This window comes from Nerophis lumbriciformis, linkage group LG37, assembly GCF_033978685.3.
Source record: "Nerophis lumbriciformis linkage group LG37, RoL_Nlum_v2.1, whole genome shotgun sequence".
NCBI classification, from domain to species: domain Eukaryota; kingdom Metazoa; phylum Chordata; class Actinopteri; order Syngnathiformes; family Syngnathidae; genus Nerophis; species Nerophis lumbriciformis.
In genome coordinates, this window is record NC_084584.2 from 4,662,059 (window position 1) to 4,674,336 (window position 12,278).

A 12,278-nucleotide genomic window follows, 5' to 3' on the forward strand; every position below is an offset into this window, starting at 1 on the left:
GCTCCGTAAAAGTGTCCATCTCTTATTTTTTTTTTTTTCTGTTGTGGCATATGCAGCAGGTGCCTGCTCGTTTTTCGTATGTGGGTAACAACATTTAACTATGTATATATATTTCCCAATTGGTTTAACTGCCACCCGCCTGAATCTATTTAAAATCTAATTTTTTTTAATTTCAACCACCCGACCCGACCCGACCCGCGTATAAAATCAAAAATGTTTTAATTTCATCCGCCCGATCCGCGGATAATCCGCGGACTCCGCGGTTGTGCCCGCAAACCGCGCATCTCTAATATATATATATATAAGAAATACTTGACTTTCAGTGAATTCTAGCTATATATATATACATATTTTATTATATATATATATATATAAATAAATAAAAGAAATACTTGAATTTCAGTGTTCATTTATTTACACATATACACACACATAACACTCATCTACTCATTGTTGAGTTAAGGGTTGAATTGTCCATCCTTGTTCTATTCTCTGTCACTATTTCAGAACACACACATTATACAAATATACATTATAAAATCAATAAGAAAACGGGAGCTCTAATTTGGGAGTCTGAATTAGGATCAGAAGTTCCTATATAAACATTGCGCACTCACGTCGCCTTTTTGTATTGATTACTGCAGCTGTGCACTGGATTCATTCACAAATACAAACTCCAACTCACAAACACTTTAGAGTTAGGCTCCACCATCAGAATGAGTACTTAAACTTATAAAGATCACATGGATATTATTCAGTGAGTTGATTCACCAAAACTAACCTGTTATACAGGAGGAAAAAGCACACAGGACGTTTCAATTGTTAACAGACTGGTCGCGCTCATCAGAATGACAAGACACTTCCGGTCTGCAGGTGATAGCATTCAATTGGGAAGAAACGCCCTACTGCCCCCTACTGACCAATGTGAATACTGATAAATGTGGAATGACAGCTCCAAAAACGAACTCAAACCACAAAATAAAATAAATAAATCAACACAAAAATGTGACACACTATGGGTGGGTCACATATGCATGTACAGTAGATGGCAGTATTGTCCTGTTTAAAAGTGTCACAACATTGCTGTTTACGGCAGACGAACTGCTTTACTGTAGACGAAAACTTGACTGCTGTTGTTGTGTGTTGTTACCGCGCTGGGAGGACGTTAATGAAACTGCCTAACAATAAACCCACATAAGAAACCAAGAACTCGCCCTCAATCATTAGCTGCTTATATTGTGGGAAAGCGGACGTGTGAACAGGCTGTCAACACGTCACTCAGGTCCGCATGGAGCTGGAGGGGGCATGGCCTCCAGCTCCGCCTGAATTTCGGGAGAAAATTTGTCCCGGGAGGTTTTCGGGAGAGGCGCTGAATTTCGGGAGTCTCCCGGAAAATCCGGGAGGGTTGGCAAGTATGGATATGTTCTGCACCAGATTATAGCTAAATAGCTCATTTCCATCTGCAGTCCATGGCTACCTAAATTAAAGAGATACAAAAATCATGCAATAAAATTATGACAATAAAATCATACAATAGCATGTAATCAAATTAAGAAAAGTCATAAAATGCCCTTTCATTGACACATACTTAATATACAATGTATATGTGTATGAATGTGGAAATAGTGTCAAAGCGCTTTGGAGTTCCTTAAAGGGGAACATTATCACAATTTCAGAAGGGTTAAAACCATTAAAAATCAGTTGCCAGTGCCTTTTTTTATTTTTCGAAGTTTTTTTCAAAATTTTACCCATCACGCAATATCCCTAAAAAAAAGCTTCAAAGTGCCTGATTTTAACCATCGTTATAAACACCCGTCCATTTTCCTGTGACGTCACACAGTGATGCCAATACAAACAAACATGGCGGATAGAACAGCAAGATATAGCGACATTAGCTCATACTTGCCAACCCTCCCGGATTTTCCGGGAGACTCACGAAATTCAGCGCCTCTCCCGAAAAAAATTTCTCCCGAAAATCTCCCGAAATTCAGGCGGACTCAGGTCCATGAGGACCTGAGTCCGCTAACCCACAACATAAACAGCATACCTGCCCAATCACGTTATAACTGTAGAATGATGGAGGGCGAGTTCTTGGTTTCTTATGTGTGTTTATTGTTAGGCAGTTTCATTAACGTCCTCCCAGCGCGGCAACAACACACAACAACAGCAGTCACGTTTTTGTATACCGTAAAGCAGTTCGTCTGCCGTAAACAGCAATGTTGTGACACTCTTAAACAGGACAATACTGCCATCTAGTGCATTTGATGAAAGCACTTTTGTGCGTGCCACACAGAATGCATCATTAGAGGTGTTCAGCATGGTTCGAAAAATAGTGACAGAGAATAGAACAAGGATGGACAATTCAACCCTTAACTCAACAATGAGTAGATGAGTGTTATGTGTGTGTGTATATGTGTAAATAAATGAACACTGAAATTCAAGTATTTATTTTATATATATATATATATAGCTAGAATTCACCAAGTCAATTATTTCTTATACCGTATTTTCCGCACTATAAGGCGCACCTAAAAACCACAATTTTTCTCAAAAGCTGACAGTGCGCCTAATAACCCGGTGCGCTTTATTACGATTCATTTTCATAAAGTTTCGGTCTCGCAACTTCGGTAAACAGCCGCCATCTTTTTTCCCGGTAGAACAGGAAGCGCTTCTTCTTCTACGCAAGCAACCGCCAAGGAAAGCACCCGCCCCCATAGAACAGGAAGCGCTTCACCCGCCCCCATAGAACAGGAAGCGCTTCACCCGCCCCCGGAAGAAGAAGAAAAAACGCGCGGATATCACCGTACGTTTCATTTCCTGTTTACATCTGTAAAGACCACAAAATGGCTCCTACTAAACGATCCGGGTCATAAAAAGACGCAATCTCTCCATCCGCACACGGATTACTACCGTATTTCACAGCAACTGAACCGCACTGTGGAACGGGAGCACGTACGGTGAATATTCGCTCCACAGGGAATGAGAAGTCATCCTTCACTGTGGTTCTAGCTTGCCATGCTAACTTCCACTCATGGTGATATTCAAAAGGAAGACCTTGCCAAAAGAGACCTTTCCAGCCGGCGTCATCATAAAAGCTAACTCGAAGGGATGGATGGATGAAGAAAAGATGAGCGAGTGGTTAAGGGAAGTTTACGCGAAGCGGCCGGGTGGCTTTTTTCACGCTGCTCCGTCCATGTTGATATATGACTCTATGCGCGCCCACATCACAGATGGTGTCAAAAAACAAGTGAAGCACACAAATACAACACTCGCCGTCATTCCGGGTGGATTAACCAAAGAACTCCAACCGCTGGATATTGGTGTCAACAGGGCATTCAAATCACGACTGCGAACTGCGTGGGAAAAATGGATGACCGAAGGCGAACACACCTTCACTAAGACGGGCAGACAACGCCGGACAACATACGCCAACATCTGCCAGTGGATTGTAAATGCCTGGGCAGATATTTCTGTCACAACTGTGGTCCGAGCTTTCCGGAAGGCAGGATTCACAGAACTGCTGCACAACAACAGCGACACTGAATCCGATGATTTCGAAGAGACGGAGCCCGCCATTTTGGAAGCCACGCTAGCGCAACTTTTCAATTCGGACACCGAAGACGAAGAATTCGAAGGATTTACCGGTACGAATGAAGAATAACTTCAGAAAGTGAGCGCTATGTTTATTTTGTGTGTTGTGTGTTGTGACATTAACGTTCGAGCAACATTACCGGTATGTTGCTATTGCTCTACACCATTTTGAATTTTACTATGTTTGTGATTGCACATTTGTACATTTTGGGACAGAGTTGTTAGAACGCTGGTTTTCAATATATTATTAAAGTTTGACTGAACTATCTGACTGTTTTTTTGACATTCACTTTAGCGCAGCGTTTTTTTGACATTCACTTTAGCGCAGCGTAGGCGCGGCTTTTAGTCCGGGGCGGCTTATTGGTGGACAAAATTATGAAATATGTAATTCATAGAAGGTGCGGCTAATAATCCGGTGCGCCTTATAGTGCGGAAAATACGGTATATATATATATATATATATATATATATATATATATATATATATATATATATATATATATATATATATATATATATAATCTATGAAATACTTGACTTGGTGAATTCTAGCTGTAAATATACTCCTCCCCTTTTAGCCACGCCCCCAAACTGCCGCCATTGCTTGCCGTGCTAGCGAGGGCCTTTGTCCCTGAATTGCTCACACACTCCGGCAGATTCAATGGGGGTCTGGCGGCAGATTTCTTTGACTTTATGGTTGGAAATGCATCTGCTTTGAGTGTCGCAGGATATCCACACATTCTTGCCATCTCTGTCGTAGCATAGCTTTCGTCGGTAAAGTGTGCGGAACAAACGACTGACCATTTCGTCGGCTTTTCCACACCCTCGTATTTTGAACAAATTTCGTCCAATTTCTTGCCACTTTCGCATCTTTGGGCCACTGGTGCAACTTGAATCCGTCCCTGTTCGTGTTGTTACACCCTCCGACAACACACCGACGAAAGTGAGAAAATGCCGGATTGCTTCTCGAGAGCGAATAATAGAAAGGCGTTTAATTCGCCAAAATTCACCCATTTAGAGTTCGGAAATCGGTTAAAAAAATATATGGTCTTTTTTCTGCAACATCAAGGTATATATTGACGCTTACATAGGTCAGGTGATAATGTTCCCCTTTAACCTAGCTATACTATAACAATCTACAAGGTTAATATGGTCTGCTTCTCTTTCTTCCCCTCTATCTCTTTCGTAATGTAAATCTCTACAGCAAATATGGGCATCTCCATCAACAATATGATTTGTCTAAGTGGCTGGACAGGACAAAAAAATTATAATTAAAAGTCCGAAGGCACTTGAACATTTTTCAATAAAGTACATTGTACAAAAAGAAACAATTGGAAATATGGCAAAAGGTTTTAAATGTATGTATACATTTTCTTAGCCTTTTTAAAGAGATACTATAATCATAGCAGATTATGTAAATGATGTGATGACGTCTTGGCAGTCACCATGTTTATATGAGTATTTTAAGGATGTGCCTTTCACGTTTCCCCTCGCAGAGCTCTCAATGAGATGTGGAAATGTCAGAATCTGCTGAGGCACCATGTCAAAGATCTGTTGGACCTGGTCAAAAAACCCAAGGTACCTGATCACCACAAAGACTGAAGAAGAGAACCTGGGGATTTGTTAAAATATACGTGTTTACTTTTATTGTCCTTTTTTTTTTTACAGTCTGAATCATCTAGCAAGGCTGTTTTTGCCAAAGTCATGGTCATCACAAGTAAGTAACCTTCTCTGGAAGTCAAACCGTACAAGTTTGTGTATTTTCATTGAACCCTTAGGGGGAACTGCACTTTTTTGGGGGAATTTTGCCTATAGCTCACAATCATCAGGAGACAAGAACACATGTCTTTTTTTTTTTTTTTTAGGGTTTTATAGATAACAAAAAACGCTTGAAAGATGCGGCTAATGGAGTCACCGTTGTAGCCTTCAAAGCCTCTAAAACAGGGGTGCTCACACTTTTTCTGCAGGCGAGCTACTTTTCAATTGATCAAGTCGTGGGGATCTACCTCATTCATATATATAATTTATATTTACTTATTTATGAAATATATGTTTTTGTTAACAAGTTAAAGGTGTTTAATGATAATGCAAGCATGTTTAACACATAGTTAATATTGTTAATAAATTAAAGGTGTTTAATGATAATACAACACATACCGGTAGTTAATATTGTTAACAAGTTAAAGGTGTTTAAAGATAATACAAGCATGTTTAACACATATAGTTAATATTGGTAATAAGTTAAAGGTGGTTAAAGATAATACAAGCATGTTTAACACATATAGTTAATATTTGTAATAAGTTAAAGGTGTTTAAAGATAATACAAGCATGTTTAACACATAGTTAATATTGTTAACAACTTAAAGGTGGTTAAAGATAATACAAGCATGTTTAACACATATAGTTAATATTGTTAATAAGTTAAAGGTGTTTAAAGATAATACAAGCATGTTTAGCACATATAGTTAATATTGTTAACAAGTTAAAGGTGTTTAAAGATAAAACAAGCATGTTTAACACATATAGTTAATATTGTTAACAAGTTAAAGGTGTTTAATGATAATACAAGCATGTTTAACACATATAGTTAATATTGTTAACAAGTTAAAGGTGTTTAAAGATAATACAAGCATGTTTAACACATATAGTTAATATTGTTAATAAGTTAAAGGTGTTTAAAGATAATACAAGCATGTTTAACACATATAGATTCCTTTCTTTCATGAAGACAAGAATATAAGTTGGTGTATTACCTGATTCTGATGACTTGCTTTGATAGGAATCAGACAGTAGTGCTGATAACGTCTGCATTTTTGAATGGAGGAGAAAAAAAGTCCTCCTTTCTGTCCAATACCACACGAAAGTGGTTGGTTTTTGGCATCTTATTTGTCCAGCTTCCGTACTCCTTTGTATACACTTTACAAGAAATACATTGTCGGCAAACTCCGTAGCTTGCTAGCTTGTGCACGCCAGCTTTCTGAGACTCTTATTTTGTTAGCGCAACTGTGCAGTCGGTCTTTGGAGTTTTGACGACAGGTACGGCGCCAGAGTGTGTTGAAATAAATTGTTTCTCGCCTTCCAGTCGGTAATTTTAATGAGCTGGCAGCAGCCAGCGTCATCTCAGAAGACCCTCGGGTGCCGTGAATGTCAATCAAGTGACGAAAGTGACGTCATAGTGAAGATTTATGATCGCTCATTTTTAGGACTATTTTTTTAATGCCTGGCTGGTGATCGACTGACACACCCTCCGAGATCGACCGGTAGCTCGCGATCGACGTAATGAGCACCCCTGCTCTAAAATAACTTAAAAACCCTCCAACGTTTTATATACACACTGCAAGTAAATACCGTATTTTTCGGACTATAAGTCGCACCGGCCGAAAATGCATAATAAAGAAGGAAAAAAACATATATAAGTCGCACTGGAGTTTAAGTCGCATTTTTGGGGGAAATGTATTTGATAAAAGCCAACACCAAGAATAGACATTTGAAAGGCAATTTAAAATAAATAAAGAATAGTGAACAACAGGCTAAATAAGTGTACGTTATATGAGGCATAAATAACCAACTGGTATGTTAACGTAACATATTATGGTAAGAGTCATTCAAATAACTATAACATATAGAACATGCTATACGTTTACCAAACAATCTGTCACTCCTAATCGCTAAATCCCATGAAATCTTATACGTCGAGTAGAGATGCGCAGATAGGCAATTATTTCATCCGCAACCGCATCACAAAAGTCGTCAACCATCCGCCATACACCCGAACCAACATTTTATCAAAACCACACCCGCCCGTTGTTATATATCTAATATAGACGATGCAAGGCATTAGTGAGGTTATAAAGCTTTTGCCTGTTAAAGAAAGGAGACTGATCCAATGCAGCAGAGACATTCAATGCGTGCCACGCATTAATATATCTTGGCCACGCATTAGTGGCTAAGAGATATTAAAGCGTGATAATATTATTTATCATTATTATAATATTATTGTCATTTCCATTAAGAAAGTGTTGACTATTGTTGCCAAAGCCCTCAGATCAGGAGTGCGTTCCTCACACTTTGTGTGCGCAGTTGCAGCAAGCAGAACGAGGCTTTTAAGAAGTTAAAACAATGTTTTAGAAAGACTAGGCCTATATTTTCGTTAGGTAAAAAAAATGTTCTGAATTTATTTCAATGAATATTAACTTGTTAACGTTATAATGCTCAAATAGGGACGAGGGCGGGGTGCACAGTGAAGCAGTGAACAATTTCGCGACAAAGATGAACCTTTATTGATTGATCTGCAGCCATGACAAAATATCAGACAATCTCCATTGTCAACGACAGGCAGGAAAATAAAGATAAATACATAGCCTATGTTCTAGGCATAGGCTCATACGTTTTTAAGTTGAAATAAAAAAATGAATAAAAAATGTGCCTCATAAGCCTTAGGCTGTCAATCACGCGCACAAACTTAAATTATACAATAACATATGTATGTCATCTCTATTTAAACAAAAATAAATTAAATAAATAATAATAATAAATTACCTGCAACTTATTGGCCAAGGCAAATAGCTGAAGGGGGGAAATCAAACCCATCAGACTGCACTTTATCATCAAACTTGAATTATAATGAAAATAGACGGTCGCGACAAACAAAGCAGGCTAAATAGCCTTACATTGTCGCCAATCGGAGATGCGCTTCACTTGAAAGCGAGGCCAAATAATTATTCACACATAGTAGTATATCTCCAATGGAAAAAAACCACAATAAACAACGCAATTGCCTTAATTCCTTTGCATTGTAGTGCGCCCAAACAACACGTAACCATCACAATTATTTAGCTGACCGAACTCAATATAGGTTAGACATGGGCTTATTTGGTATAGCCTATAGGTAACGTAGACTAATTCCTTTAACATATCCAACCGTATGTCTACTTACTTTTTTTTTTGTTAGCACTATGCAGGAATAAAATGGCATCTACAGTGCCAGGATTCATGCGAGAGCGCCTGGCCTCTAAAATGCGCCCTGCTGCGCTGAAGGAGCGCTCACTTGCGCCACTTGTTGCTGGGACGCGGTGCCTGATGAATAATTGACTGTTTCAAAGAGTGCTGCTCGTTTTTCGTATGTGGGTAACAACATTTAACTATGTATATATATTTCCGAATTGGTTCAACCGCCAACCGCCCGCATCTATTTAAAATCTATTTTTACCCGCCCGACCCGCGGTTTATCCGCGGACTCCGCGGTTGTGTCCGCAAACCGCGCATCTCTAACGTCTAGTCTCTTACGTGAATGAGATAAATAATAATATTTGATATTTTACGCTAATGTGTTAATAATTTCACACATAAGCCGTTCCTGAGTATAAGTCGCACCATGACATGACAATCAACAATGGCCCCACAAAGAAGGATTGCGTACGCACGACTTAAATAGTCTTGATTGCGAAAACAAAGCAGGTGCGGGCAATAGCCCTCAGAGGAAGGTGTGAAGGAGAACATCAACAAAACCGCCGCTCCCAGTCTGTGGAACGCTCTCCCTGACCACCTGAGGGCACCACAGACTGTGGATGCTTTTAAAAAAGGCTTAAAAACCCTTCTTTTTAAAAAAGCCTTTTTTTTAGATATATGCATACTAGTTTTAGCTATTTGGCTGTTCTAGTTTTTTTATTTTTTATTATCTTTTTTTTTTTTAATACACTGTAGCACAGGGGTGCTCATTACGTCGATCGTGATCTACCGGTCGATCTCGGAGGGTGTGTCAGTCGATCACCAGCCAGGCATTAAAAAAATAGTCCTAAAAATGAGCAATCATAAATCTTCACTATGACGTCACTTTCGTCACTTGATTGACATTCACGGCACCCGAGGGTCTTCTGAGATGACGCTGGCTGCTGCCAGCTCATTAAAATTACCGACTGGAAGGCGAGAAACACTTTATTTCAACAGACTCTGGCGCCGTACCTGTCGTCAAAACTCCAAAGACCGACTGCACAGTTGCAGAATAAAAGCTCTGCTTCATCCTGCCTGCGCTACCAAAATAAGAGTCTCAGAAAGCTGGCGTGCACAAGCTAGCAAGCTACGGAGTTTGCCGACAATGTATTTCTTGTAAAGTGTATACAAAGGAGTACGGAAGCTGGACAAATAAGATGCCAAAAACCAACCACTTTCATGTGGTATTGGACAGAAAGGAGGACTTTTTTTCTCCTCCATTCGAAAATGCGGACGTTATCAGCACCACTGTCTGATTCCTATCAATGCAAGTCATTAGAATCAGGTAATACACCAACTTATATTCTTGTCTTCATGAAAGAAAGGAATCTATATGCGTTAAACATGCTTGTATTATCTTTAACCACCTTTAACTTGTTAACAATATTAACTATATGTGTTAAACATGCTTGTTTTATCTTTAAACACCTTTAAGTTAACAATATTAACTATATGTGTTAAACATGCTTGTTTTATCTTTAAACACCTTTAAGTTAACAATATTAACTATATGTGTTAAACATGCTTGTTTTATCCTTAACCACCTTTAACTTGTTAACAATATTAATTATATGTGTTAAACATGCTTGCATTATCTTTAAACACCTTTAACTTGTTAACAATATTAACTATATGTATTAAACATACTTGTATTATCATTTAACACCTTTAATGTATTAACAATATTAACTATATGTGTTAAACATGCTTGCATTCTCATTAAACACCTTTAACTTGTTAACAAAAACATATATTTCATAAATAAGTAAATATAAATTATATATATGAATGAGGTAGATCCCCACGACTTGATCAATTGAAAAGTAGCTCGCCTGCAGAAAAAGTGTGAGCACCCCTGCTGTAGCACTTTGAGGTTGTTTACTCAATGTAAAGTACAAATAAAATCTATTATTATTAATCTATTATAAAACAGGAAAAGTCACCAAAATAACAGCGCAAGACAGGAACTAAAGCACTACACACAGGAAACAACAACAAACTCAAAATAAAGCACGGCAACCTGGTGGAGTTTCATTTTTTAACCTTTTCTAACCAGGTGTGCCTCCTCATTTTTTTTAATGAAACAATTTGCCTTGGCTGCATAAATGTTGAAAAATGTTGGTGTAGACCACACATGAGGTTGTGGACTCACAAAAATGTCAATAAACATCACATTCTAACTGTCTCTTTCTCTCAGGGAACCTTCCGGATCCGGGAAAGGCTCAAGACTTTGTGAAGAAGTTGGCTCAGGTCCTGGAGGACGACGAGAGAATCCGAGACCAGCTGGAGACTTTGGTCAGCCCAGCGTGCTCCTGCAAGCAGGCCGAGGTCTGCGTGGTGAGTAGGACGGCGCCGTTCACACCTGTCGGTCACGGCGACACGTGTTGATTTGGTTCTTGCAGCGAGACATCACCAAGAAGCTCGGCAGCCCCAAACAGCCCAGCAATCCCTTCTTGGAGATGGTCAAGTTCCTCTTGGAGAGAATCGCTCCCGTGCACATCGACACCGAGTCCATCAGGTAGCGTGCATGTTTGTAGGAAAGACTCTTGGGCCTTCCATATGTGACCTGGGCCGTCTTGTGTCAGCGCGCTGATCAAACAGGTCAACAAGTCAATAGAAGGGACCGCTGATGATGACGAGGAGGGCGTTCCCACGGACAGCGCCATCCGAGCCGGACTTGAACTGCTGAAGGTAAGACTCGGCACGCTTGAAATGAATCCCCCATAGCACGAAAAGACCGCGTTGTCACTCCACAGGTGTTGTCCTTCACACACCCCGTCTCCTTCCACTCTGCCGAGACCTTCGAGTCTCTGCTGGGCTGCCTGAAGATGGACGACGAGAAGGTGGCCGAGGCCGCCCTGCAGATCTTCAAGAACACGGGCAGCAAGATGGAGGAGAGCTTCCCTCACATCAAATCGTACGTGTTGCCCTCGGGATTGTATTTTTCCCGTTTAAAGACCCACTTGAGAACTTTCAGTTTTGCTTGATTTTTGCGCCGCCAGTGGATCAAAGCGCTAGAGTTTTGCCAGAAGGTAGAGCGCATTTCCCATTTTTTGTTTTTCTAGGGGAAATTGCGTGTCTAATGGATAATCATACCTGCCAACTACTCCGGTTTTCCCGTAATTACCGTATTTTCCGCACCATAAGCCGCCCTGGGTTATAAGCCGCGCCTTCAATGAACGGCATATTTCAAAACTGTGTCCACCTATAAGCCGCCCCGTGTTATAAGCCGCATCTAACTGCGCTAAAGGGAATGTCAAAAAAACAGTCAGATAGGTCAGTCAAACTTTAATAATATATTAAAAACCAGCGTGATGTGGGCGCGCATGGAGTCGTATATCAACATGGACGGAGCTGCGTGAAAAAAGCCACCCGGCCTCTTCGCGTAAACTTCCCTTAACCACTCGCTCATCTTTTCTTCATCCATCCATCCCTTCGAGTTAGCTTTTATGATGACGCCGGCTGGAAAGGTCTCTTTTGGCAAGGTCTTCCTTTTGAATATCACCATGGGTGGAAGTTTCTGGCCATTAGCATGGCAAGCTAGAACCACAGTGAAGGATGACTTCTCATTCCCTGTGGTGCGAATATTCACCGTACGTGCTCCCGTTGTATCCACAGTGCGGTTCACAGGAATATCAAAAGTCAGTGGAACCTCGTCCATGTTGATAATGTTCTCTGGCCGGATCTTTTTTTCAGC

General features: G+C 40.1%; 1 protein-coding gene across 2 annotated transcripts in view; it reads left to right on the plus strand.

Moving 5' to 3' along the window:
• Nucleotides 1–12,278, plus strand: part of pds5b (PDS5 cohesin associated factor B) — a 93,814-nt gene that overhangs the window by 50,534 nt on the left and 31,002 nt on the right. For both annotated transcript variants that reach the window (XM_061931594.2, XM_061931595.2), the window contains exons 14-19: nt 5,088–5,169; nt 5,260–5,308; nt 10,779–10,918; nt 10,984–11,099; nt 11,167–11,272; nt 11,338–11,498. In XM_061931594.2, the coding sequence (XP_061787578.2) occupies nt 5,088–5,169; nt 5,260–5,308; nt 10,779–10,918; nt 10,984–11,099; nt 11,167–11,272; nt 11,338–11,498 (654 nt within the window). The remainder of the gene's footprint in view (nt 1–5,087; nt 5,170–5,259; nt 5,309–10,778; nt 10,919–10,983; nt 11,100–11,166; nt 11,273–11,337; nt 11,499–12,278) is intronic.